Consider the following 27,221-nt stretch of genomic DNA (forward strand, 5'->3'; position numbering starts at 1 on the left):
TTTATTAATCTTAGAGATGAATTTAAACATATAAAAATTAATATTTATTATATTTTTATCTTTAAAATGATAAAACAATTTTTAATAAGATTTATTATTTTTAATTATTTATCCTCGATCTTAGAAATTGAGTTCTTTTTTTATGTATGATTTTTTAAAATTTTAAAAATGAGATTTTTGAAAAAATTATAAAAATATAATTTTATTAAAAAATTACCATTTAAAAATATTTAATTATTATTTTTAAAATTATCATTGAAATTTTTTTATTTTTTAATATATTTTTTGAAAAATTGTGATTCACAACTTTTGACACTTTATTACTTTTTGAATTTTTTATTTCTGAGTTTTTAATTTACCTTAAAAATCATTATTTACGATTTTTAAACTCATATTTATATAATTTTTTGAAAAATACTATATTTTTATATATATAATTTATAAAAATCATATATAAAAAAATAATCCTAGAAATTGAGATTAATTTTTATAGATTTTATTAACTTCATTTATTAAATTTAATACATATTTATTTAAAAAATAATTTTATTATACTAAAATGTAAAAATATAATAAAGTATATTTTGAATAAAATTTTATATAATTCGTTTTTTGTTAACATTTACAAATAATATTTGGTGCAGCACTACTAGTATGCGATTGCCAGCAATCAGCAATACGAACACCTGTATTCTGGCATGCTCCTCTTCCTCTGGCGTAGATACTCAGACTCACTACACACTCGCTATTTTTTTGGGCTTCGCCATTTGGATGGTTTCATCTGAGCAGAGCTACACGCCGTAGAAAATGGAGAGTATCCAACTCTTCTTCTTCTCTCTCGTTCTCTCCCTCTCCATCTTACTACCTTCGCCTTTTTCCTCTGCTCAGATCATGCAAGGTACCTCTTCTTCATTCAACTCTCTCTCACCTCCAAACCTTTTCACCTCTATCACCTATGAACTCCATTTCAAATCACCTCTTCTTTTACTACTTGCCGTAGTGCTCTGTTCTCTACCTCTGCTTCTCGCTTTGTTAATACTTCCATTTTCTTCTTGTTGTTGTTTTCGCTCTATTCTGTGACCTACGGTGTTATTCGGATGAAAATCTCAGTTCCGATAACTCTTTAACCGTTTTTTTTTCTCTTATTTTTTTGTAAGTACACTTCAAATCCTGCCGAGAAAAATGATTTTATTTGCCATCCTGTTTTAGATAGATAACCGTAATATTGACGCTTGTTACAAGTTCATAAAAAAAAAAAACCACAAAAGTATATTAAGATCTAAGCCTTGATGACGTTGATTCATATAGGTTCAGTTGGATATAAGATCGGTTGAGATCAAAGGTTTATGATGGTTTAACCAATCTTTATATTCCATTACTTTAAAAACTTCTTCTAAAGTGTAACTGTTAAAGAAAACTTTACTAGTTTCAGTTGCTCTATTTTTATTTTTTACTAACAATTAATCTCTTGGATTTTCTTATTAATGTGATTTCTTTTGTTATTTTTATTTACAAATTAGAGTTTTCGATTAATTTGATTCATCTTAGCTGTAATTGAGTAACAAAAAATGCCACCTTATTCTTAAACAGGTTTTGTAAGTTTGGACTGTGGAGGGACTGAAAATTTCACCGATGAAATTGGTCTTCGGTGGACTCCTGATGATAAGCTTACTTATGGAGAAGTAAGCACTATATTAGTTGCAAATGAGACACGAAAGCAATACACGACACTACGACACTTTCCTGCTGATTCCAGGAAATACTGTTACACACTTGATGTTGTTAGTAGGACAAGGTACCTACTGAGGGCTACGTTCTTGTATGGGAACTTTGACAATAACAATGTTTATCCAAAATTTGACATTTCTGTTGGGGCTACGCATTGGTCTACTATTGTTATATCTGATGCTAACAGTATAGAGATGCGAGAGCTTATATTTTTGGCTTCAAGTCCTACGCTGACTGTATGCTTGTCAAATGCGACAACTGGACAGCCATTCATATCTACTCTTGAACTTCGGCAATTCAATGGTTCAGTTTATTATACACAATTTGAGGAACAGTTTTACCTTAGTGTCTCCGCAAGGATAAATTTTGGTGCTGAGAGTGATGCTCCAATAAGGTACTTTAAGCCATCCTGTATGTTGCTTCGTTGTCTGCTCCTGTGCAAATTAATCTTCTAAACAATATTTTATTAAGTTATGGATTAATTTTGATTGACCAAGTGTGTAAAGAGTATTACATGATCAGTGAACCATATGGTTCTACCTGTTTAAAATACTTTAAATACACAGACAGGACACATCCATATGGATACTGGGTAAGTTATAATTATCAATTGATTATAACTGTCTTCGTAACCAATACTTATTTCACACATTTTTTTCCTCTATGTGCTTGAATATATGTGTAGTTAGTGTCTTATATTGCAGTTTTTAAAGCATTTTCCGTCATTTAAGAAGTTTATAATTCTGCCATTTCAGGTATCCTGATGACCCTTTTGATAGAATTTGGGAATCTGATTCTGTGAAAAAAGCTAATTATCTTGTTGATGTGGCTGCTGGAACGGAGAAAATTTCTACCGAAGTACCAATTGATGTTAACAAAGATGAAATGCCACCTGTGAAAGTGATGCAGACAGCTGTAGTGGGTACAAATGGATCTCTAACTTACCGATTGAACTTGGATGGTTTTCCTGGTACTGGTTGGGCGTTCACCTACTTTGCAGAGATTGAGGATTTGTCTCCTAATGAGTCCAGAAAATTCAGGCTAGTACTTCCAGGCCAGCCTGATCTTAGCAAGGCTGTTGTAAATATTGAAGAAAATGCTCAAGGGAAATATCGTCTTTATGAGCCAGGATTTACCAACATTTCCCTGCCTTTTGTGCTTTCTTTTAGATTTGGCAAGACATATGATTCTTCCAGGGGACCTCTCCTAAATGCCATGGAAATAAATATGTATCTGGAGAAAAATGACGGTTCTTTAGATGGTTAGTCCCTTAATAAGAAGCTACTTTGGCTGTGATATGATATGTTCCTTGGCTAACTTGTAACTGTATAGAGTAACTATTTAATAAGTATGCTTATTGTAGTGCAAAGTATTATCAATTAAGTCTTGTTTAGAGCATCAGAAAATTACAATTTATATACTGTGTGGAATGAACGTTATGCAGGAGCAGCTATTTCCAGTGTACTTTCATACTACTCTTCAGCAGAATGGGCCCAAGAAGGTGGTGATCCATGTCTGCCTGTTCCATGGTCATGGGTCCGATGTAACTCAGATCCACAACCAAGAATAGTTTCAATGTAAAGGTTAATCTTTTTTGTGGTTTTTTAATTTTGCATATATGTGGATTCTTCTCCTGCCTTAGAAAAGGGAAAAAGAAAGCCAGTTTGCTTCTGATAAAGGATGTTACATTGTATGTTTTAAAAGAGCAGTGCAAGTGATCTTACAATAGTTACTCTGTGTTCCTGGTGGTGGCAGCTTGTTATCGAATAAAAACTTGACGGGGCATATTCCTTTGGACATCACCAAATTGGTTGGTCTGGTTGAACTGTAAGTTTCATCTTAATTTTTAATGTTTCTGGAATGAGCTGCTCTCATGTTTGGTCTGTTGAACTTATATTGTGGCAGTGGTATGATTTAATTCTTGGATGCAGATGGCTTGATGGAAATATGTTGACGGGACCATTACCAGATTTTACTGGATGCATGGACTTAAAGATCATGTAATGCCTGACATCTTCTTCCCCTTAACTTGCTGTGTAGTATTTAGTTAACTGCAACCTTTTCTGCTTGCAGTCATCTTGAGAACAATCAGTTGACGGGTGTGCTCCCAACCTCTTTGGTGAACCTTCCAAGCTTGAGGGAACTGTAAGCTTCCTGGAACTTATAAGCTGTTTATGGAATTAGAAATTTTTATACTTTTGATACATCCAGTTATAATCTTAGCAATAGGACATATACCTCCCCCAAAATGAGTATCTTTTTGTTGATGACCTTGGAGACTTGAGTCAAGTTTAAAAATAATGTATAACTTATTATGCTTTGTACTTCTTGTTTTTTGATATAATTCAGGTAATGCATATGATATTTGCAGGTATGTGCAAAATAATTTGTTATCTGGAACAATACCATCAGATCTTTTCAGCAAGGATTTGGTTTTGAAGTGAGTATAATTCTAACTTTCAAACCTAAATATGAGATGAGCCCATGTGGCATTACCACATAAGAGAATGGAGAAGAATATCAGCAAGTTGCATCTTATAGGATAATTGATGAATATGTTGGGTATGGGACTAGAGTCCCATATTGGAAGTATGAGATTCTAATGTGGGGTTTATAGGACCTTGAACTCTCCAACTACAATGATTAGCTTTTGTGGGGTGGTTCTTATCAATTTCTTTCCTGTTTTACTATTTTCTTCTATATGTTCATCTGTGCATGGTTCATGTAATGTGATAATATCTGTTATGAAACAAACTTGACTGCTTTGTGACTAGAAAAAGTGACGATTCTGATCTGATCAGTTGAGTAGAGAAATATTCAGGGCAAATTCTTAATTGTGTACTTTTTATTTTTTAAGCTACATCTTAATACTAATTGTTACTTCTGGCATGTTGATGGGACCAACATCCAATTACACTTTCCTCCCCCCCCTTTTTTTTCTTTTGTCCTTTTCATATTTACCCTTGTGTCTTTCATTAGACGTTTTTTTTTTAATCCTTTGGTCTCTGACTTTCAGCTGGATATCATGTTGCTTTGATTGCTTAGATTAACAGTGTTAGTGTCTGTCAGCTATTCATAGTAATATTGGATGCTATGTTCCATCTTCATTATAATTTGTTATGCTTGAATTTTTTGTCCCTTGTAATGTAATTTCGTCTGATATCTAGTTGTTTATATATTTCTTCTAGAACACCGTTTATTCTTCTGTTGCAAATTATTTAATTCCCTCGTCATGATATTTGCATGAACTACTTGTTTTCCTGTCACTCTTAACAGCTATTCTGGAAACATTAATCTTCATAGAGGAAGCAAAATAAAAGGCCACATGTATGTTATTATTGGTTCAGTGGTTGGGGCTTCTGTTCTACTTTTGGCCACTGTTATTTCGTGCTGGTTTATGCGTAAGGGCAAGAAAAGATATTTTGAGCAAGGTAGGATTCTGAACACTGCTATTTATTGTCTGTCAGATATTTCAGAACATGATTTATATATGTTTTTACTCTTCACAGATCGCATCGATTCTCTCCCTACTCAAAGGCTGGCTTCTTGGAAGAGTGATGATCCTGCAGAAGCTGCTCACTGCTTCAGTTTTTCTGAAATTGAAAATGCTACAAATAAATTTGAGAAAAAAATTGGTTCTGGTGGTTTTGGAGTTGTATACTATGGAAAGCTGAAAGATGGAAAAGAAATAGCAGTTAAAATACTAACTAGTAATTCCTATCAAGGCAAGCGAGAGTTCTCCAATGAGGTAATTTGCATTTAATAATAAGCCTAAGTGTTCCAGCACTGCACTATCCCTTATTATTTTGCTTCTGTGGCATTTTCATTTTATGATAATTGGGTTTTTGCTTTGTTTCACAAATTTAAAACAGATTTATCAATAATTTTAAGAATGCATGGACCTACAAAAAGAAGTTGTAGCAGTGTTCACTTGACAAATTAAAGTTGTTTGTGGTCTAATAGCGGCAAAGTTTTTTTTTTTTTTTATCTAATTTAAAAGAAACAAATGAATGACTATGTGGTTGCCACTCATATTGATAGTCTTAAAACAACTTGTTTAAAAATTAATTAATTAATAAAAAATGTTATCTAAAACCCTGTTTGTTAATAGGAAAGAAATTTTCCCTTGCAAAACTTATGGCATCTTTTTTTGCTAGTTATTATCTGAGGCCAACTGTTGTCCCAAAGTGGCAGCATGATTTTACAACATTGCATGAGTTAATTTATATTGATTGCAATTGTATAGAGAACTTTAAAACACTGCATTTGTCTTCCAGAAACTTGCCCCTATGTTACGGGTCAATTGTTGACACAAGCTGGCGAATAGACATTGGTTATCAAACATTTCTAGTGTGGCATTCTAAACAAGATCTGCATTACAAAGCTTTAGCTTGCAGACTAGAACAAAGATGTACCATGAAGTTATTTGGTATCCATAATCTATTCTGCAGCTAAACATATATATTTTTCATCCTAAATCCATCAAAGAATTTGCTTTGGATGGTGGGAAGAATGGCATTAACAAAGGAAGAATAAAATTAAGGTTGAAAGTTTAATTACATTGTTTGTGAAGCTCAGAAAATGAGATGAAACGAAATGGGGAGAGCATTGTACACGGATTCCATAAAATCCTACCTCTCCAAAAAGGAGGAAGAGTTGAGAGAATATAAAAAACAAGCTTCTGATATTTTTAAATAATTATTTAACAGGTGAATATGTAGCCTTGCAGTTCTCATCATTTTCTTTCATGCCTTATTTTGTTTCTAAATAAAGCATAAATTATACAAAATATTTGCTCTGTTCTTACTAAATTCAGCGTCATATTGAATTGGTAATTTTCTTTGATTGATCCAGGTGACTCTTCTTTCTAGAATACATCACAGAAATTTGGTACAGCTGCTTGGGTATTGCCGAGATGAAGAGAATAGTATGCTTGTTTATGAGTTCATGCATAATGGCACTCTCAAGGAACATCTTTATGGTAAGCCTGCATGATTTAAATCAAGCAGCAGAAATCCATATGTTCAATTATGTTTGACTTCTTGTAGGTCCATTAGTGCATGGACGGAGTATCAATTGGATTAAGCGCCTGGAGATTGCAGAAGATGCTGCCAAAGGTATAAGCTTTATGAATTATTAAGCTAATGTGTCATTTAAGAATATTATATGAAAATATAAAAGGTTTCAACAAGTTTTACGTTGACAATCGAAGGCCTAACATAACCCTCTTCCTTTACTCGGGCTTTTGGGCCATAGGCGGAGTTTCATTTAAGAATATATAATTATTTATATTTTTTTCCTCTAATTTTCTCATTAAATGGCCCTTCCCTTTTGATCAATCACTAACGGTATTATTCTCATACTTGTTCAGGGATTGAATATCTTCATACAGGTTGTGTTCCTGTTGTTATCCATAGAGACTTAAAAAGCAGCAATATTCTTCTTGACAAGCACATGAGAGCCAAGGTTTCAGATTTTGGTCTTTCAAAACTTGCTGTAGATGGAGTATCCCATGTTTCAAGCACAGTTCGGGGGACAGTAGGATATCTAGATCCTGAGTAAGGCCTTTACCTATTTTCAGTGAATTTGTGTGTTTCAAGTAAACAAAGTTTATCGTCTCTTTATCTTGGTTGGATGCTAAACGCAAATTGCCTTCGGTCCCGACAACCTCAAACTTGTCCTTAAAACCTTCTCTTCACAGGTACTATATTTCCCAGCAGCTGACTGACAAGAGCGATGTTTATAGTTTTGGTGTAATTCTTCTTGAACTCATATCCGGTCAAGAAGCAATATCGAATGAAAGCTTTGGTGTTAATTGCCGAAACATAGTCCAATGGGTGAGTTTTAACTTCTCTGCCAACATAGAATTTTGGAGTATGAAGAAAGTGTCATCCTTTGTAGTTTATTTTTTCCTCAAATGATTTTTGCAGTATTTGATTTGCGACACTGGAAAAAGTAAATCATATTAACATGCACAAGATATGTGATTCATTTGGATCTCTCTATTCTATTTCATGTATGCTTGTCATCAAAACAAAATTAAATGCTCTCCTAAAACTAACCTAGCAATATTTTTAACCTATAAGAACAACAGGAACCATGAATGAACTATATAGACATGAAGGCCTGCCATATAAATTACATTTACATCAACTTTGTTTTGGTTGCCTGTTTCAATTTTTCACAGGCAAAATTACACATTGAGAGTGGAGATATACAAGGTATTATTGATCCCTTACTGCAGAACGACTATGACCTACAATCCATGTGGAAAATAGCAGAGAAAGCATTGATGTGTGTTCAGCCCCATGGACATATGCGGCCATCAATATCAGAAGTTCTAAAGGAGATCCAAGATGCAATATCTATTGAGAGACAGGCTGAAGCATTAAGAGAAGGCAATTCAGATGAGATGTCTAGAAATTCTTTTCATTCTTCCATGAACCTGGGTTCAATGGATCTGGGTGTAGCTGAGAGTTACCTGTCAATTGATGAATCCATTGTACAGCCTACGGCAAGGTAGAACTCTCATGTAAGCAAACACAATATTTTCCTTTATTTTTTCTTCCTCTAATTTATTTTTTATCTTTAATTTTGTGTGTGAATGCCTTGTTCATATGTGGTCTAATGATTGGTTCGCTCCCTACCAAATGAACAAACAATATGCATGTATAATGGTGTTAATTTGTTCTGCTTTTGCAAGCACCAATGACGTTGCCATTCGCGATTTGTTGTTTGCAAAGCACCAGGGGTAAAAATGTGGATTCCGCTTGCATAAGGATACAGTATCTGAATTTTTCCTTTTTGTCACGAATAATTATATAGCATAGAACAAATACCACAAAATTAAAGACGATATTTAATCTAAATTAAGTGAACGCATGTCAAAGCATGTGTAACAGTAAATTTTTTTAAAATGTCAATTAGAAAATATATCATTATTGTAGGTATATACATTTTTAATTTTGTATTTACTTGCACATTGTTAGTTTATATATTATGTCAACAAATTGAGTTGGTCTATTTATATATCATATAGTATCAAAATTTCACGGTTCAATCCGACTACAAGCAAATGATCGACCAAAATTTTGAATAGAGCAAGGACAAAAATAAATCTCTGTCAACCTATCCCATTAATACTTTTTTCGTCAAATAGTAGGAAGTACATCTGCGTCAACCTATCCCGTTAATTCTTGTAAGCAGAAGTACCTCAGTGGACCAGTGATCCGGGACATGTTGGGAGCAGTAGCAGGCTGATTTTAACATCGGGCCGGGCCCTCATTTGTCGGCCCAAACCATGTAAATAGCTTTTCCAAATGTCCGGTATTAACATAACACGTCCTGTATTGACCCCCCCCAAAAAAAAACATAACATGTAGTTGCGCTGTTAGCTTTTATTTATTTATTTTTAATTTTTGAAAATGTTGTATATAATATAAAAAATCAATAAATAATAATATTTTAAAAACTATCATATTTAATAATATCAATACAATAAATTGCATTAAATTTTAATAAAAGATTATTATAATATTGGACATGTTAAGAAAACATATATAATAAGAGACGTGAGAGCTCTCAATGATTTTATATCTCACTTTATTCCTCTAAATAAAAAACCTATAAAATAAAAAGTAAAAATGTATAGACTGTTAATTTTAATTACAGCATTTTATAAGTATAATTAATTTTAAATTAATGATGAATTAATATCAATTTTTTTAATTAAAACTCTTTTTATCTTAAAAAAACAGTAATATAACTCAATTAAGTGTTTACTGAATGAATTTTTATATAAAAACTTATATATTAAATTTAATCTTTAAATATTAAAATGAATTAAAAAAAAATAGAGTCGTAAGCTCTGTTTGTATAGCCTTTAAAAATTTTGTTCAATAAAAAGTGAAATTTTCACTCTCACAAAACATATCTTATAATATGTGTGAACTCCATTTTTTATGCTATAATTGAGTTCTCGAAACAATCTAAGCAGCGGGTAAATTATTCCAACTTTAATATATTTTTAAATAATTATTTTATAAAGTAAAAAAGTTTAAAATTAGTCCATGTATATATATAAATAAAAAATATAAATATTACGTAAAACTTATCATTAATAATATGAAAATTAACATAAATTTATAATTTAAATGTAAATCTGAACATACTTTGAAAATATTTTGAAACTCTGGTGAAAAGGGGGTGATGAGGTGAGGCAACGAACCATTGAAGTGTGAACCGAACAAGCAGCGAAAAGGCAAAGGAGCAGGAAGTGCAAGTACAATACAGAGTCAAAACACGTGGTCGAATCACGCACCTTGTCAGAATCATAAATGTCATTCACCAGAAACTCTTTTTTCTCATTTTTTAATTAAATTCATTCATTTACTTTTTACGCTAAAAAAATCTTACAGTAATTTTTAATATACCTCAAGCTTTATTTAGGCAAGGGGAGCAGAATCCAGAAAGAAATAAAAAAGAATTAAAAAGAAAAAAAGAGGAGAGAAATAAAAAGCGTTTGGGGAGAAGAGAGGGAGAGAGTGTGGTTGTAATAAAAGAAAAGGAACGAACGGTGGTGATAGGACTGAGTCTACATCTCAATCGTCTCCTTCTTCCTTTCTTCTCCAGCGTCCGATTCCTCTCCATTCTCACCGATCTCGCGCCAAATACAAATTCCTCACTCACACAGGTATCATTAACATTTCCTTATACCCCTAACCCTAACCCTAACCCTAGTCATTCTACGCTTCTTTCAATTTCACCATGCTTTGCTTTTCCTTTCTCAGATTAGGGTTCCGGCGACCATGGCCGACGGTCCGGCGAGCCCAGGCGGCGGAAGCCACGAGAGCGGCGACCACAGTCCTCGCTCCAACGTGCGAGAGCAGGACAGGTATCTTCCCATCGCTAACATAAGCCGCATCATGAAGAAGGCGCTTCCTGCCAACGGGAAAATTGCGAAGGACGCCAAAGAGACTGTTCAGGAATGCGTCTCTGAGTTCATCAGCTTCATCACCAGCGAGTGAGTGTGTTTGTCTTTTTCTTTATTCTCCTTTTCTACTTTTCAACTTGTTCGTGCTTTTAATTGCGTCGTGTAGGGCCTCTGATAAGTGTCAGAGAGAAAAGAGGAAGACCATTAACGGTGATGATTTGCTCTGGGCTATGGCCACTCTCGGCTTCGAGGATTATATTGATCCCCTTAAGATTTACCTCACGAGATACAGAGAGGTACTTTAAATTTACATTTCCTTATTTTATTTTATTTATTTATTGATTTTACTTCAGGAGCTTTTCTGGTCCCCAACAATTAGCTTGCTCGAGAATATTGAGTCTTAAGTGTTGTTTTGGTTTTCCTACTTTAGATTTTGGTTTTCACTGATTGGTAATTTTTCTTTTTTTGGTTGTGGCTTTGTCCTGGGCTGATTGGGAATGTTGCAGATGGAGGTAATTACACTGCTCTGTAATTATTGTGTTTTAGGTGAGTTTCTCTTTGTGCACACCTTTCTAGGTTAACGGTTTTTCAATTTGTGGTATTCCAGGGCGACACCAAGGGCTCAGCCAAGGGTGGAGATGCATCTACTAAGAAAGATGTTCAACCAAGCCCTAATGCTCAGGTGGAAGTGGAACACACACGCACACTCACATGTGTATTATGCTTGATTGCATTGCTGGAAATACGTATATATGTAGTAGAATCAATAGCATCTGATGTGGGCTTATATTTTGTTGTGAAATCCACAGCTTGCTCATCAAGGTTCTTTCTCACAAAGTGTCAGTTACACGAATTCTCAGGTAAATCCACTCTCTTTCTGTAATGCAATGTCTCCTTTCTTTGTGTACTATCCTGGGCTGTTGCATTGAATGTTAATAAATGAAGATGCCTTAGGCAGTGTTTAAACTCTGGATTGTAACTGATGTGTATAGAATTTCTGTTTGCTACTTTGCAACCATATCAAACATTATTCTTGAAGCATAAACAAAATTCATTACGATTCTATTATAGAAATAGGATGTGACTTGTGATACCTCCATTTGCAGGACATCACAAGTTTAAACTCCTTTTCCGCAGAAAATTTTTTAAGCTTGTTTTTAGTCAAGATGCTCCATACATTGTTGGCCCCGATGCCATTTTGATTGGTATTAGAAAACATACTGGTACTGCATATTTCATGGGTCCATCTTAGAATTAATGCCTGATCATTCTTGTCTCTGAGTCAGCTAGTTTTGGTTGGTAGCGCACATCAATGCACCCATTAAAGTCAATAAAAAGAAGTGTGAATTATGGCTTGTTATTTAGGTTCAATGAATTTCTCTCTTTCTTCCGCTTTCCTAAGCACTGTTGTGGTTGATTTAGGGTTATTTAATACGTGGTCCATCTTTGAAGGGCAATTTTTCTCAATCTGGTTGGGCAATGAGAGTTGTTGGTGATTCTTCCTCCTTAATGGATTGTACAAAGTACAAACAATAAAAAAATGTTAATTTGCTGTGGTCCCTGGTGGCACGAGGTTTTGTGGATTCTGTTGTGGGGGGTTAGCAGGAGGTTTTTGGTGTTTCAGACCTCATTGTGAAGTTTTTTGGGCTAATCAGCCTTGGTATGGATTCACTAATGACATAAGTACATCACTTATGGATTTGGTCTATCCTATTGAATATTAATAAGTTTTATTATGTCTTCAATCTTGATTGCTGAAACTTCTTGCTTGGATAGCTAAAGCTTTGCTCCATACCTCTGTTTTTACTGAAGCTTTAATCTTTGTGATTGTGTTAAAATGATTGTACAATTTACCTTACTTTTTTTTATATAATAGCTATTTTACTTCTTGCCTATGCATAGCAAATAATCTAGTGATCATGATTTTAAATTTCCGGGTAAGTGAAACAAATTCAATGAAGTATGTTAAGCTATTAGGGTTTATTTTTTGACAGGAGGTTCTAAGGTTTACTTGATCATTGAATTGTTAAAGATCTATTGTGAAAAGTGGATTTCCTGAACTACTCTCTAGGACCTTTTGTCTTAGCTTGTAACATGTTTAAAAATTGTTAAATATTAAAGCTAAAAAATTTTGTGCTTGAAATTAAAAAGGTTTGAAAGCGACTTAGTTCTTACTCAACTATTAAAAGGTGAAAATGGTGATGCTATTTCATGTTAAGATTAACAGGAAGTTATTATGTAAATGTGACTGATTAACCTGGTTATTATCTTGATTCTTGAATGTTAATGGTTCAAGCTCTTGGCTAGAGTCCATCCCAAAAATCTTATTGGGTGGGAGAGTCTCATGATTTGAGTACACCACTCATCTCTACTCAATGTGGGACTTAATGTTGCATATGCCTTTTGAAAGTCTGTATCAATGATGACCCACATTGGCTGCCCACTTAGGATGGATTTAACTTTCACCTTTTTAAGGCAAGTGACACTTTACCCTTGTTGTTCCTGTCTTGGTTTTCCCTTCCTTGTTGGCCACTTTTGGATGGAAGTAGAAATTGTTGCACTCAACCCTCCTGGCTGGATAAATATTTATTGAGCCTCGGATGTTTACTTAATGCAGAACGTAACATTGATCATGCATTTTTATCTATGACATGGATGTTTTTCCTCTCTGGTTTATATGTTTTTTTAATCGTAGTTCAAGGAATTTATGTGACCACAAGCATTAGAACTTTCTTTATAAATAATGAATTTGTGATATTAATTTTTTTAATTATTGTTCTGAATCTTCTATCTCAGGGTCAACATATGATGGTTCCAATGCAAGGCCCAGAGTAGGTATCTAAGTCTATTGACCCGGCTGTTGTTGTAACGGATGGTTTCAAAGCCGATGGAGCTTTAGCAGGTGCTCACGGCATACTGAATGTATCTCATATTATGTGAATACTGACATAGGAGGTGGTTCTTGTGTCCAGATATTTTTTTTTAAATTGAGATTTGTATATTATCTTTGGAGTAGAATTATTATTTAAAAGTTATATTGTAAATCGCGGAGCCCTGTTGTTTGATTTCATCAGGCCGCTGGCAAAGACTGAAGATTTAGGACTGATTGTAAGCATAATCCTGAATGGTATATTCTTTTCCTTGTTTCTTTTGACAATAATGCATGAAGAAGCCTTTTTTACCTGTTCCACTGTTCGTTAGACATTTAGATGTGATATTAATAATAGCCTCCCCCCCTCCAGTGTGATGAAGCTTGTTAAAATTTACTTAAACTAATCGAATATTGTAATATATTTATATTCGTTTTTTATTTTATTTTATTTTATCATAATATTATATTAATAAATCGTACATCACTTTTATTTACTTTAAACTTTTAATGGAGTATTTTCTTTTTATAAAAATTATTGTCTTTTCACAATTTTATCCTTCTAATCAATGTTTCTTTTCTAAATTTAAAATAAAATTAAAAGTTATATGATACATTATTTTTAAAAAATAACATGATTTATATTAAATTGTAAAATATCAATTTGGTTTGATTTAATTTTTATATTTAAAATTGGTCAAATTGAATTACGTGTTATTTTATATTTGGTTCAGCTCATCTTTCAAGTAAATTGAATCAAACTGAACTACAAACGCACCAGCGTATGCCAGTGTGGTCCTTTTACTTCCCTAATGCAATGTTGATGTATGATTAGGTAACTGGTCATTTGCTTTCTTGTACAAGCGGAATTATTAGGAATGTACATTACTAGTCTAAGAAGATAAATGTTCGATGCGCTATAAAAAGGTTCGGTATATAAAAAGGTTCGGTAAAAAAAGTATTAGATAGATGTAAAAGAAATGTGAGGGAAAGAAGTTATGATCTTAAATTTTATTAATTAGATTCTTCTATTAAACAGAAGCTAAGGACTTAACTGAAAATGATTTATAAATTCCATTCCTAATTATAATTTTTTTTAAAGTAAAGAGAATCATTTTGAATTTTTTAACTAGCTTAGAGACAATTTAACCCTTTTTTTTTATTTTAGGATCTTCACTTTAATTTTTTTTATAAATTAAGTCATCATATATTTACTACATAAGTTGAATAAATAACATTTTTCAATGACAATTTTAACTATATTGCAATAATGTACGAGAAAGAAAAGATTCTACTAAATTTTGATGGATTGTTCTAAAATATGTCAATGGACACGAATAAGTAATACAAAGAAAGAAAAGCAACTATAAGAAAGACGTCACGATATTTGCATGATATTTGAGCTCAAGATGAATGAAAATTCAAGTTGGAGTACTTATAGCAATTGTCGAACTTTTAAGCTCTTAAAAAAAAAATTAAAGGTGTACTTCTAGGACATGCATGAAATCCTCTAATCCAGACACAATCAAGTTGTGAATCTGACCTAGCGAGACATACTTTGGTTCACCGAATAACAAAACAAAGGCAAAAGCAAAAACAGATAAAACATCTGACAATGTTGAATTTAGTATATTGAAAGAAGCAATCAGCAGAAAAATGAATAACAAAATTTACCCGTGTTAAGGAAGAAGAAAATAAGTTAAAAGGAAAAAAAGATTGAAGTTCGATGCGATACAACTTCTATTCAAGGCTACAAGTGAAATGTTAAATATGGAATGGAACAAGTTATCTTTTTAGAACATGATTAAAGAAAAATATGGCATAGAATAAGTTATTGTTATTTATTTTGAGTGTCACTGATAGAAAGGAGTCACAATCGAAAAGAAAACTATCTAACGAAAAAAAAGGTATAAACTAATCTTCTATGGAAGCAATAGTAATCAGCTAAGGTAAAGAAGGAAAACATGAATTGATAATGAAAGTATGTCTGATTTCAACCAAAAATATTTTAGTATATTAAAATTAAAAGATAAAATTAGTTCAACTAATTACACTATTAGATATAAAAATTGTATAAAATATAAAAAAAATTCATGACGAGATCCAACAAAATTATGATATGAAATATTTAGAGCATGCTTATTTCTAATTTTTAAAAGAGTTTTCACTTTTTAAAAACTAAAATATAAATTGGACCAACAAATTGCTTTTTGTGTAGGTTACAAATTAGCTAGTCCAGGATACAAATTAGACCATAACTAGTAATTTAGTCCAAGTATTCGAGCAGTGAGTCCTCAGTAAAAGGAGAAAATGTACATCAATCAAATTCAATTTAGCCCCTTGTCCTAAACGATTGGCTTCGTGAATATGAAGAGGATAAAACCTGCATAAGTCAAAAGGATGTTTTTGTCATGAAAAAAAAAATTGGACTTCACTTTTTTCAAAAGGAGATAAGTAAACTTAAAATCCTTATATTTAAAATTATTATTAAGATTTTGATAAAATAAATGTATATAATATAATAAATTATAGTCATTAAAACTTTTTCTACTATTTTTCTTAATAATTATAACTCTACCCTCTACCTTCTGAAATGTTTTTTTTTTTCCTTAAAAAAAAGCCAAATCTTAAAGTCTTTCCCACAGAGGTGCTTGGAATGTGAAGGCGTTTAGGACTGAAATTTTCTTGTCATACAAGATTCATTAAATAATAAAATGGCAGATATACTTGGGGCTTATTTCTTTAGAACTCAGAAAATTAATTCTTAAGTTTTTAATGAATAACACACAATTTAATAAAAAAACATGTGGTTTAGATTAAATTATATACATAACTCAATCACATTAAATAGCTTAAAATTAATTTTACTCAATTTTAAATAAACAAATACTTAGTAATCGTAATAAGACATCACCTTGGTGACACCATGAAAATCAAATGTAGACAAGAAAATTAAAAAAAAAAATACCTTGGTGACACCATGAAGTCTTGGAAACTAAACGAATTATATAACTTAGAAGATTTATAATGCAAGAAACACAAGACATTCATATAATGGAAAGAACATTCATGATAGAAGAGATGGGACACTTTTAAACCAATGTTACTTTAAAGATTAGTTCACTCTTAACTAGTTCTCCTATAGATAATTTTTTAAATGAATAGTTTTGATTTTTTTACTTTTTATGCGTATAAATTTTCTAATTACTAAATGAGAGAGAGAAGGAGCAATGATACTTTGGAATACGAGGGCAAAAGCATCCAGTCGGTCCTCCAAACAATTTTTCATGAATGTTTTATGAACTCTCAAGTTACAAAATTTGCAATTCCTTCTTTATCTCTCCAAAATGCTCCACCTAACTAAGTTCTCAAATTCAAGAATCTCATTTATTGTAAATATTGTTCCAACTATTTTCGTTGAATCTGATCCTGAAAACAGAAGGCATTTTGGCAAAGATTCTTGGGGTGAAATCATAGACTTACGGTACAATGAACAGACCAGAGAGGTGAAAGAAAGAAAGACGTATTCCAATTAGACGGAAATCATCACAAAATTATGAATGAAATATCTAGCTCCTTGACAGTGGAAGTGGAAGATATCGAGATTGTAGCCAAACAAACCACAATAGACAGGAGAATAAAAATGACATCATACCTGGTATGTCTTTGGTCCTTTTTTGAGTAGATAACCAATGCTGTTTAAATTATCGATGAAAGAGTCAATATCAGGAACTTTCAAAGAAATCCTATCTGCCAGACTGTATATTTCCTGAAAAATAACACATGCGTCTTTTAACAAGCACGGAAACTACCGACAGCGAATGCAGGAAGAAAATTAAGAGCACATACAGATACTGAAAAGCAATCTTTTTGTTCCAGTTCTGATTGCTTGTTGAGGGCATTTAGAAAGCGTTTTGCCTCTTTCTGTTGACTCATCCCCCCACTTCGACCAAAATCCACGATACCATGCTCATCAACATACTTATCATAGAGGGATTCCTTCATGATTTCAACCACATCCTGCACCCCAATCGTCGTTACAAGAAATAAAGTCAGGATAGATTCACGATAAGAAAAATCATGTCTTAAAATTTATGGCCAGGAAACGTTTTGTTGACATACTCCTCACTTGGTATCCGAAATTCTATAAAATTATTTTTGCATGACATAAAAGTAGAGGCAGGAGATATTATTGATCGACTAAAATTGTTTCCCTTAAATCCCTTCGAAAGATTGTTAGTGCTCAGGCAGACGAGCTTTTTATCTATATTTGAATGGCGGCATTTTGGTTGCTGCAAGAATTACATATTAACCTTGATGTGAACTAATTGTCACAACACTCCAAGTACGAACAACCACCAAGAAGGGTCGACGACACATATCAAACAATACCATAATGTTCTATGGTAAACAAACCTTCGACTACTAAATTCTTCTTTAATAGTTTTGCCAATAGTTTTTCTTAGTTTCCCTCTACATGTAGCAACAAGGTTATCCTCTATCTTACTAACTATAGGGCTTCTAGAGAGTCCTTCACATATTCCAAACCACGAAATTCTACCATTTTTTCAAATCTAGATACTTCTCTAATTTTCTCTCTCATACATGCATTTCTAATCCTATCTTGTCTAATGCGTTCACTCATCTAAAGCAAGTAAGCAACATTCTCATCTGCTGGAACTCTCTGAACCCAAGCTGTGTAAATTAAATAATAGTGTTCCTACTTGCATTTTAATTGATTACACTAAAGGGACCGGAAGAGGACTGGTGCTATAAACATTATTTGGGTCATACTTGTAAATACCAACCATTGCATCCTGGGCCGTTATTTCTACTCTCAAGTCCAACCGAGCCCGAGCTTCAGCTAGCCTTACTAGACTTTCCAGCTGCCTAGCTGTAATAGGAGTACCATCAGCTGAAGTATTATGATCTCTTAGTTTTAGGTAAAATTTTTGCAAGATTTCTGCTGCTGGCGTGGTCATCCTAATAAGAGAATAAAAAAGGGAAGCAGAAAATAAATTCTTAGAAGCTTCCAACGGGAATACTTTTAGTCCAGAAACATTAAGTACATATGACATCAAATCACCTAGGAAAGACAAAACTCCTTGCATAAGCGATGTATTTGCGAAGAAGTTGACCGGGTAATGGAACAAAATCGTTGTCTCTTTGTGGGTCAAGTCTCAACCTTGAACTTAAAGACCCCGATCTAACCCCCAGGTCTACACCTTCAGCATTCTGTGATACAGCAGCTCTTGAATCAGAAGGTGGATCTGAATAAGAATATTTTCCATCAGTAAATCTAGATTTACCGGAAGGTAGAATGCTCTAGCATATTTAAAAATTAATGCAAGACGAAGTGGTATGAAGATAACCTCCGCGACGCTTTTTCAATGCCAGTGAATGTTGTCCATTCCCAGCATGAAGCTGCAAGATACATTTGAAACATTAAATTTTAGTGCCACAAGAACTATACAGAAGCATAGGATCAAATGAAAAGTACTAAGAAAAATAACATTGATTTGAGAATATTCGGTAGAAATGTAAAAACATGTCTACCGTGAGAAGAGATATAGTCCTACAGCGAGGACCCTCAAATCTAACAAGCTGAAAACCCGATAAGATTCCATCTAAGACGCGAGGCAATGAAGTTTCCCTTTCAAAATTCTCACCACTCTTCCCGCGTTTTTCTGTCGGTTCTTGTGTAAGTCAAGTCATGTCTTTAATACATTGGGAGTTCAAACCTATTTACCAATTTAATTTCTTTATTTGAGAAGAAGAGTAGTTTCTAGATCAAGAATCCAAGAAAGGGTAGTTAAACCTAGGATAATTATGAAGAACTGAAAATTAGCGTCACAGTAATAGATGAATAGTTAAAACAGTTCCTATAAAATTATAGTCATATACTGTCATCACAGTAATAGCTGCTACTTCTATCAAAATGCCTCAAGATGAGAAACAAAGATGCCATTCCCATTAATAATAACAGAGATATGAACGGCATGTAATGAATATACAAACAAAAGCTGACACAAGGTAAGAAGACAGTATTCACTTACTGACATAATGTGCTCTGAGACTCGCTTGTCCAGTTGTTCATCAGGTTTGTCCAACAGTATGAAAATTAAATCAAAACGGGACAGGAGAGCAGCACTCATTTTCAGATTTTCATTTACAGTTTTTGCCCGGCTGCAATTTGGGTTATAGCTTTCAGTATAATGGTAGTTTGTAAAATAAATTGCAGAGTCCGTCAGAAGAAACACTTTGCTAGGCTACATGACTGGCATTATCTTGAGTAAAGATATTGGGTTACAAATTTATACAAATAGAGAACCCCAAAGACATCTGCCACATCGAATGATAGAATGGAAATGTAAAAAATATTAGTGAACTTTATTTGATTTATAATTTATTACTGTTTATATATTATTTTATCACGATAAATCAGAGACGGAATGTCTAAATAAGAACAGCCCGCTAAAAGAAAATTGTGGGAATAAGATGAAAATAGAAATGTTACTTATAATGACCACCAACGGGGTTTGCAGCTGCTAAGACAGAAGTTCGGGATGATAAGCTTGCTACTAAGCCCGCCTTTGCAATAGAGACACACTGTTGCTCCATTGCCTCCAGTAAAGCCTGTATTATATCACAACTTCACAATAAGGTTTGAGTTAAAAAATTTAAATATATTACAGTAAGAAGAAATCAATCACCAGTGACCGGAGGACAAACCTGATGCTCTGAAGACATTTTATCAAACTCATCAATGCAGCACAATCCACTGTCAGCCAGCACCATAGCACCTGTCAGGAATTCCAACAATCATTCACAGTAAATACAAACCAATTTCTTGCGAAGGATCATAGTAAGATCTGTTAGAGCCAATTATTTCTTTTTCCAGATAGCATAATAGAAATAATTTTTCCTCCTTTGCCCATCTTATTGTAAAATGCTTAAGTCATAGACGCTAGTTAAAATAAACTAACCAAATCCTAAGGAAATAGAACAAGCACCCAAAACTAGAAAAACAATGTTATCATTACAAAAACAACCATAAAGGAGCAAACCATACCGCTTTGCTCGTCAATGACTCGACAATTAGGCTCCTGACTTATTGAACATACACATTAAATTCCATATTCTCATATGGAAGCAAATATTTCAAAATATGGGGCAGGAAACATTTTGAAGAATCCAACAATAAAAAGTAACTTAGAAAAAGACAATTTAAAGTAAAAAAGCGTCCTACCAGTCAAGACCACTCACAAGTAACTCCCTAATTTTGGAAATAGCTGAGACAGAAGATCAAAATTTGATTTAGTACAACCATAAAAAGAAATTAGGAACATATACCAGCCTCAAAAGCATAGTCACTTGTCATAGGATCCTTCACTACAGCTACTGTGAGGCCAGCTTTGGTTGTGGCATTACCACAGACATAGATACCGCGTGGAGAAACAGCTGCTGCTGCTTGTAGCAATTGGCTCTTACCGAGACCAGGATCACCTAGAAAATCGAAATTGCAATACTACCAGTTTATCATCTCATCTCCATAAGTCTTCATCGTGTCTCCATTATGCCAACGTCAAATTGAAGAAAGCATTTTTACATAAATAAATCCAGTCCACTTATATGTAAGACAAAAAAAATCTGCAGGTTTGACTCCATTTAGAAGGTAGGCAAAAGACATTAAGCATACCAACAATTACGACATGAATATCTCCCCTCACAGGAACCTTATTCTGATCCGTAGAATGCTTTCGTACACCACCAAATAATGCCAGGGTTATCCCAGCTGTCCAAATAATAGCAAACTAACGTCAGATTCGCCCTTCAATAGCCAATTTCGAGACATTTTCCCCAAATAATGCCATTGGAGCATCAGAAATAATAGCCCGAGTCACATTCTTCCTAAACAGTTACTAACAATGCACATGCCAACCCATAGATTAATAAGATCAAAAAGAACATAAACATATGGGGCTGGCAATATTATGTCCTTTTAAATGGGAAACATTAACAAGGTTATACTAACAATTACAAAAAGCCTAAGAAAGGGTCATTAAACAAGCAACTAGAAGTCTAGAAGAGTGCCCGGTGCATGAGACTTCTATCATGGCGGGGTCTGGAGAAAGTCAAATATACTAATGTACGCAATCTTATCCTGAATGAAGAGGCTATTTCCGAGATTAGAACCGATAAAAACCAGCACCAAGTTACAAGGCAGCAACTTTATCATTGCGCAAGGATCACCCTCTCACCAAACAAACAACTGAGCAAGGAGGCACTTTCATTATACAATACACATTTACCTTTAACAAGCTCATGCCCGTAGATGGACGGGCATATAGATTGAAGGATTTGCCGAAACAAATCTGAACCGTGCTCCTGCGCAAACTTGACGACAAATTCTAAATCTTTTGAAGAAAATGAAAACAAGTCAAACAGCTCAGTCGGTCTAGCTTTGGGGTTAGAGTCTTGCAATTCGTCGGGTATGGACTGTGACTTCGAATTTTTTATGGATACAGTTTCAATATACAAATAGTAAAATCCTTGGTTTCTGTTTTTGGACTTCCCTGCATAAATACCCACAAGCTACATCAGACGAGAGAAATGGCTCAAAAGAGAATAAACTTGCATTTTATGTAAAGTAATTAAGATATTTAAAACATAGATAACTGTTAGCCAAACAAAATAGCTACAAATGAAGATTGTCTGCGGTGTCCCATCAACCGTACCAAAATATTTGTATAAACTAAAACCAGCGAACAACAAACGCATTATGACTTTACATTTGACAGTTTTTCTTATGTATGCAACATTACATGTAACTACAATCTATATGTAATAAGTTTTTTATTAAAAATTATAAAATATAATATAATTCAATACAATTATATGTTACAATTTTAAATTAAAAAATATATATTATTTATTAATTTATTGCGTATAATTTTGCAAAAATTAAAAAAATCATTATACTAAATAATTACATAAATCACTTACCTTTACATGAAATTTGCTAATGGCTTTAATTTTCTCTGGAATATAAATTTTGTAACCTTTGAAGCTATATCAGTTTAGAATACTTATCGTGCATCAGGATTTGGCAACAGGAAAGAGGTATGTGTCCTTTAAAACTCAAGCAGAAACCAGTGCAATCCAACATCAGAAGAAAAGAGGAAACTCATGTTCTACGGAAGAATATACAAACATGATGCTAACTAGCTAAGACAGTATGACTACTTGTGTTTCATGACTTCATTTTTGTCAAAAGCATTCTATTATTTTTATCACACGAGTTCCAGTTCATTTATTGGCCAAACAATACAGTTGAATTAATTATTTTGCTTGGAGTCAAATCCAAATGCCAGTGAACTCAATGAAATAAAGAAAGGTGATTAAAACAGCCTTAGATGGATATTCAAGTGAATTTTCACAGCGTTTGGTTAACTTTGCTAACAAACATCAATTTGCTTTCCTTTCAATATTAACCAAGTGTTCAACCAGGGTACCAAAAATGGCGGATACCAAAAACATGAAGCTTCAGTCATACCTCCTCCAATATCCATGTAAGTGTTAATTCCTCTGATAATTCCTGTAACTGTCACCACATCTCCAGGTATGCATGCATCAACAAGATCTTGCGTAAGCTCACATTCTACTGTTCGGGGAACTCGACCTTCTTCATGGTCTTCAGGTTTTAATAATTCTTGAACTCTAATGCAGCACATGCATTCAAAATGGATTTTAAAGGACTGAAGATCCAACAAATGAGTAGGGAGCAAGGGAACGTATGTGAAAGAATAGAATAGTAAGTTAAGCACTAGGATCACCTTATTTTTTGAAAATCAATAGTTTGAGCAGTAGATCGCAACGGGTTGAAGATTTTGCTCTTGCAGCCATTCAAATTGCAAGTTGATGGCGGAGAATATTTTCCATCAGGAAAGATACGCATAATTGTTTGTTTACACTTGCTGCAATCAAAACTCATTTCCACTACAAGGGGCCTGACAGTGCTGACTTTCACAGCAGTACCACGCACTGAGACAAGCTTGTCTGTCAAATCGTCAAAAGATGATAAAACATTAAAATGGACTCCTTTTTTCTATCCAACGGAAAAGTATCAACATTGGCAAGCAAGCATGCATGAAATTGGAAAAATAAAATACTAAAATGAATTTATGATATACCAATATATGCTGCTTTTAAGTTCTTCAGCGCAATCATAGTTTCGGGACAGTTATAAAGTCGAATATCTACTTTTGCACCGAGCTCGGAGCTGTCACTCCCCCATTTGGAGAGCAAAACCTGTTTCCAAATTATTATTTAAGTAATATAGAACCTTGGCCAACACAAGATAAGCACTTGTCTGTGCAACAACAGAGGTATTTGAAGCATACCTTATGAACCGCAGCACTCATGCATGAGAGAGCAATTTTAGGTTTCTCCATTAACATTTCATAAAATTCCTCGACATGACATATTTGCTTGAACTGCTGGAGGTCAAGCGACAAGACATGGTTTCCATGATCATTTTTCACCTATCAGCAAACATAATTTAAAAATCACCCCCAAGACAACACACTGAAATATTCAACACATCACTGTATCCAACACAAGGTTGCTTCCAAAGCTTCAAAATCCAAATGAATAACCAATATAGTCCTCGCAAACCAGAATTACCAAACACTATAAAAAAATGCACTACTTAATTAATGCTTATGCCAGTTTTCTAACTGTATTCAGTATTTTAGTTTCCATATACTGAGAAACAAATTCAATACACAGACTCGCCGTGCTTATTTAAGTACGTAAGGAATGAATTTGTACGTAAACATCGATAGCTTGTGACTGACAAGAAATAACGAAGTTAACGAAAGCAATGCCCCGAAGACAAATCAGAAACCTAATCCAAATCTGTTACTTAAATTTTAAAATTCCTAACTGCTTCGGAAAATGGATTCAACATATCTCTGTAATAATGTGGCGAAGAAGAGTGAGAGGTTTGAAGAGGAAATAAAAATTGCGATACCTGAGAAGCGAGGTTTTGGCCCGGCGAAGAAGAAAGGAAGGAAAGAAGAGCGGAAGTGAGATTAAGCCAGGTTTCTTCGACGGTGAAGAGTTGCTGAGGAAAGTAAATGCCGAGTATATCCAGTAACCCGAGTAGGTCCATGGATATGGATCCGAATCCGGGTCCGATCCTCTGCTCCGTCACTTCCGGTGTTCCGTGCATCCCGTTTCCGATCGATCGACGTCCTTCGCGTTCGCGGTGCTTCCTTCCGTTGATGTTTGGAGAGCAAACTTTTTTTCTTATGGCGGGAAAACTGAGAAGATACTTTTTGGGCCATGAAAAAGATTAATGAAATAGAGTGATGATAGCCTAGACCTGTTTTGGGCTTTAATAACTGGGCCATGCATTGGTATGTCAAAACTTCCATTTCCAGCGTGTATATATATTCAAAAAAATAAATGTGTCATGTGTTTATATATATAAAATAGAATATAAGATTAATATATGTAACTGTTTAATCATTTTATTATTATCTGTATTAAATTTTACATAATTTAGAGATGTAAAGATATATTATTTAAAAATTTATATTTATTTATATTTTAAAAATATATTACACATTAAAATAAAATAATATAACGAAGGAAATATTTAATAAATTATTAAAAAGTATAACATATAATATTAATGGATATTTTTATATATAAAATCTTGTATTAAAATATTAAATTAAGAGTCTAATAGTATAAAAAATATTTATTTATAATAAAAAGTTATTAGTTTTTTTTTACTTAAGATGCTTATTCAAATGACTTTTTTTTATGAAATAATATTTCATTTCAAACTAGTTTTGCCTGACTTTCTTGTCATAAAGATTCATATCTTCCACAAATTCTTGGTAAACTGCTCCAAAAACAGAACAAGTGTTGGATAATTGGTGAAATTGATCTAACTTTTTTCAAAATAATGAAAACTTAAAAATGAAAAAAATATGAAGTGACGGAGTAGAGCCCGGCCCTAAATGCTATTGTATTGTGATATTTATTACCGTATACTTAAAAAATTTAGCGATTTTAAAACAAAAATAAGTTCGTTGACGATAATAGGATTAAATTAAGTGTTAACGTCTAAATTTCTTTTCATTTCAAGCAATTCTATGTCTTTCTTATAATTAAGTTCATCGTGCTTATTTTTCGTATGCATTTATAGTTATGTTTGTATTGATGGAATTGGGAAAAATCATACCGTTTTTTTTATTATTTGGATTACTTTAAGATATGATGAAATAGAACGGATATAATTAAGCATTATGCTCATCCTGTTTGTTTTTCCTTTATAATTTCGAGGGAATGAAGGGAAGAGTCATTTTACATGTTCCATAGCGAAAATATCAAAACAACAAAATAGTAAGCTTATAAAATGAAATAAAATAAGAAGTTAATTTTTAAGATTGTAAGAGGTCTACTGCTTTCATTATTAATATTAATCAACATTAATTTTGAGAAAAAAATTATTGATTAGCATATTTAGTTTCTTGAAATATATATTAATTAACGTTTATTTTAATGTTGTTAATTGTAACTTTTGTGCTAAATTTGTATTTACTGAGATTCTAACGCGTGAGAATGTCTTGGTATAACGTGAAATTTTATTTGTTCTTCTCTTTTTTCTCATATCTCTAAAACCCATATATAATATTTGTCTCTATTTTTCTCCAGCTCCACCTTAGTCACCAAAATGTAGCCATGAATATCCTTTCCAACCCCTCACATTCACTGCGGTAGGCTACACAAACAGCCACAAAGGTGTCAATTGTAGCCAAAGTATGGCAAAACCCATTCTCCATGTTATTGCCTAGATTGATCACTATTTGAGCATATTCTACAACTATATGCCCATCAAATACTATCGAAGATTGTCGAGCGTATTGGGCGTGTGCAAAATGAGGATTCTCCATGATTTATACATATTTTTGTTTCAAAAACATGATCCATTGTAAATTGAAAACCCATTATGATACATACATGTCTAAAAAATATATACACAAAACGATGTTGGATATTAGATTCGTAATTGTATATTTACATAATGCGCATTTTGAAAAACAATGCTTTAGTTACCGTAACATTCTGTTTGGTGTGCAGTTGTTTGTTAACGCATATCCCTGGTGACAAAAAACCTTTAATTAATGGAGTAATTTTATGGTTTGTGGAATTGTTATTTAGGATTATTTTCCTTTAAGTTGTAGATCTTTTCACAGCAAATAAAAATTTTATTGTATTATTTTGTTTATATGCATTTTTTACGATGCATCAACTTGATGGATGGAGGTTAATTTAGGAAGGAAGGAAAATGGAGCTACTTCATATCATTGGTCATCCATGACAACGAATATGATGAATGACTATCATTTGAGAAGGAAGGAAAAAAACAAGTTTTTTTTTAAAGAATTTTAATTTTTATTTAAAATCTGTTCAGCATCTGATTGACAAGGGAGACTGATACTATTTCAGTGCTAATAATGTCTTCAAAATGGTGGTAAGATGATTTTGGGAAAATATAATGTTATTGCAAGAAAACACCTAACCCTCGGCAAGAAAGGGTATAAGGCCAACAAATGTAAATAAAGTAAAGAAATGTAACGTACTTAAGGCTCTAAGTTCTCTTCCTTTACGTAA

At 33.2% G+C, this 27,221-nt stretch overlaps 3 protein-coding genes across 6 annotated transcripts; 2 read left to right on the top strand and 1 right to left on the bottom strand.

Moving 5' to 3' along the window:
- Positions 1 to 678: 678 nt before the first annotated feature.
- LOC113861809 (probable LRR receptor-like serine/threonine-protein kinase At1g67720) lies at positions 679 to 8,504 on the top strand. 3 transcript variants are annotated; one of them, XM_027494845.1, is made up of 15 exons: positions 679 to 898; positions 1,591 to 2,122; positions 2,484 to 2,989; positions 3,173 to 3,305; positions 3,484 to 3,555; positions 3,660 to 3,728; positions 3,802 to 3,873; positions 4,100 to 4,168; positions 5,005 to 5,159; positions 5,238 to 5,476; positions 6,583 to 6,709; positions 6,777 to 6,845; positions 7,100 to 7,286; positions 7,430 to 7,565; positions 7,916 to 8,504. In XM_027494845.1, the coding sequence occupies exons 1-15, from the start codon at positions 808 to 810 to the stop codon at positions 8,249 to 8,251; spliced, it is 2,793 nt and encodes a 930-aa protein (XP_027350646.1). In that variant the 5' UTR covers positions 679 to 807; the 3' UTR covers positions 8,252 to 8,504. The 3 variants fall into 3 exon arrangements, with proteins under 3 accessions (XP_027350646.1, XP_027350645.1, XP_027350647.1); XM_027494844.1 differs by having other exon boundaries at positions 694 to 898; positions 5,005 to 5,476; positions 7,916 to 8,293; XM_027494846.1 differs by lacking the exon at positions 679 to 898 and having other exon boundaries at positions 2,000 to 2,320; positions 7,916 to 8,293.
- Positions 8,505 to 10,240: 1,736 nt separating this feature from the next.
- On the top strand, positions 10,241 to 13,969 carry LOC113861552 (nuclear transcription factor Y subunit B-10-like). 2 transcript variants are annotated; one of them, XR_003504258.1, is made up of 8 exons: positions 10,247 to 10,420; positions 10,518 to 10,750; positions 10,827 to 10,956; positions 11,167 to 11,172; positions 11,268 to 11,342; positions 11,470 to 11,520; positions 13,457 to 13,615; positions 13,735 to 13,969. XR_003504258.1 is itself a non-coding variant. In XM_027494450.1 (7 exons), exons 2-7 carry the CDS (start codon positions 10,536 to 10,538, stop codon positions 13,493 to 13,495), a joined length of 516 nt encoding a protein of 171 aa, XP_027350251.1. In that variant the 5' UTR covers positions 10,241 to 10,420; positions 10,518 to 10,535; the 3' UTR covers positions 13,496 to 13,842. The 2 variants fall into 2 exon arrangements, 1 of the variants encoding a protein (XP_027350251.1); XM_027494450.1 differs by having other exon boundaries at positions 10,241 to 10,420; positions 13,457 to 13,842.
- Positions 13,970 to 15,861: 1,892 nt separating this feature from the next.
- On the bottom strand, positions 15,862 to 26,500 carry LOC113860817 (probable DNA helicase MCM8). Its single transcript, XM_027493332.1, has 18 exons — positions 26,277 to 26,500; positions 24,565 to 24,856; positions 23,933 to 24,073; positions 23,723 to 23,840; positions 23,366 to 23,588; positions 23,086 to 23,249; positions 21,842 to 22,105; positions 21,229 to 21,324; positions 20,883 to 21,035; positions 20,262 to 20,332; positions 20,047 to 20,165; positions 19,586 to 19,715; positions 18,911 to 18,953; positions 18,616 to 18,799; positions 18,338 to 18,512; positions 17,379 to 17,549; positions 17,185 to 17,298; positions 15,862 to 15,912 (listed from the first exon to the last, which is right to left on the bottom strand). The coding sequence occupies exons 1-18, from the start codon at positions 26,498 to 26,500 to the stop codon at positions 15,862 to 15,864; spliced, it is 2,733 nt and encodes a 910-aa protein (XP_027349133.1).
- Between the last annotated feature and the right edge of the window lie 721 nt (positions 26,501 to 27,221).

The sequence above is a fragment of the Abrus precatorius genome, unplaced genomic scaffold (assembly GCF_003935025.1).
Source record: "Abrus precatorius isolate BTA unplaced genomic scaffold, Abrus_2018 Scaffold3, whole genome shotgun sequence".
Classification (NCBI taxonomy): Eukaryota; Viridiplantae; Streptophyta; class Magnoliopsida; order Fabales; family Fabaceae; genus Abrus; species Abrus precatorius.

Excerpts from the sequence above, each read along its gene's own strand:
- LOC113861809 (XM_027494844.1), top strand. The coding sequence starts at position 808 with ATGGAGAGTATCCAACTCTTCTTCTTCTCTCTCGTTCTCTCCCTCTCC. Across the intron at positions 3,306-3,483 it reads CAACCAAGAATAGTTTCAAT|CTTGTTATCGAATAAAAACT; the intron begins GTAAAGGTTAAT and ends TGGTGGTGGCAG. Across the intron at positions 4,169-5,004 it reads AGCAAGGATTTGGTTTTGAA|CTATTCTGGAAACATTAATC; the intron begins GTGAGTATAATT and ends CACTCTTAACAG.
- LOC113861552 (XM_027494450.1), top strand. The coding sequence starts at position 10,536 with ATGGCCGACGGTCCGGCGAGCCCAGGCGGCGGAAGCCACGAGAGCGGC. Across the intron at positions 10,751-10,826 it reads ATCAGCTTCATCACCAGCGA|GGCCTCTGATAAGTGTCAGA; the intron begins GTGAGTGTGTTT and ends TGCGTCGTGTAG. Across the intron at positions 11,521-13,456 it reads TCAGTTACACGAATTCTCAG|GGTCAACATATGATGGTTCC; the intron begins GTAAATCCACTC and ends CTTCTATCTCAG.
- LOC113860817 (XM_027493332.1), bottom strand. The coding sequence starts at position 26,500 with ATGGAGAATCCTCATTTTGCACACGCCCAATACGCTCGACAATCTTCG. Across the intron at positions 24,857-26,276 it reads ATATTCATGGCTACATTTTG|TTTTCCCGCCATAAGAAAAA; the intron begins GTGACTAAGGTG and ends GTATCTTCTCAG. Across the intron at positions 20,166-20,261 it reads AAATGTCTTCAGAGCATCAG|GCTTTACTGGAGGCAATGGA; the intron begins GTTTGTCCTCCG and ends GATATAATACAG.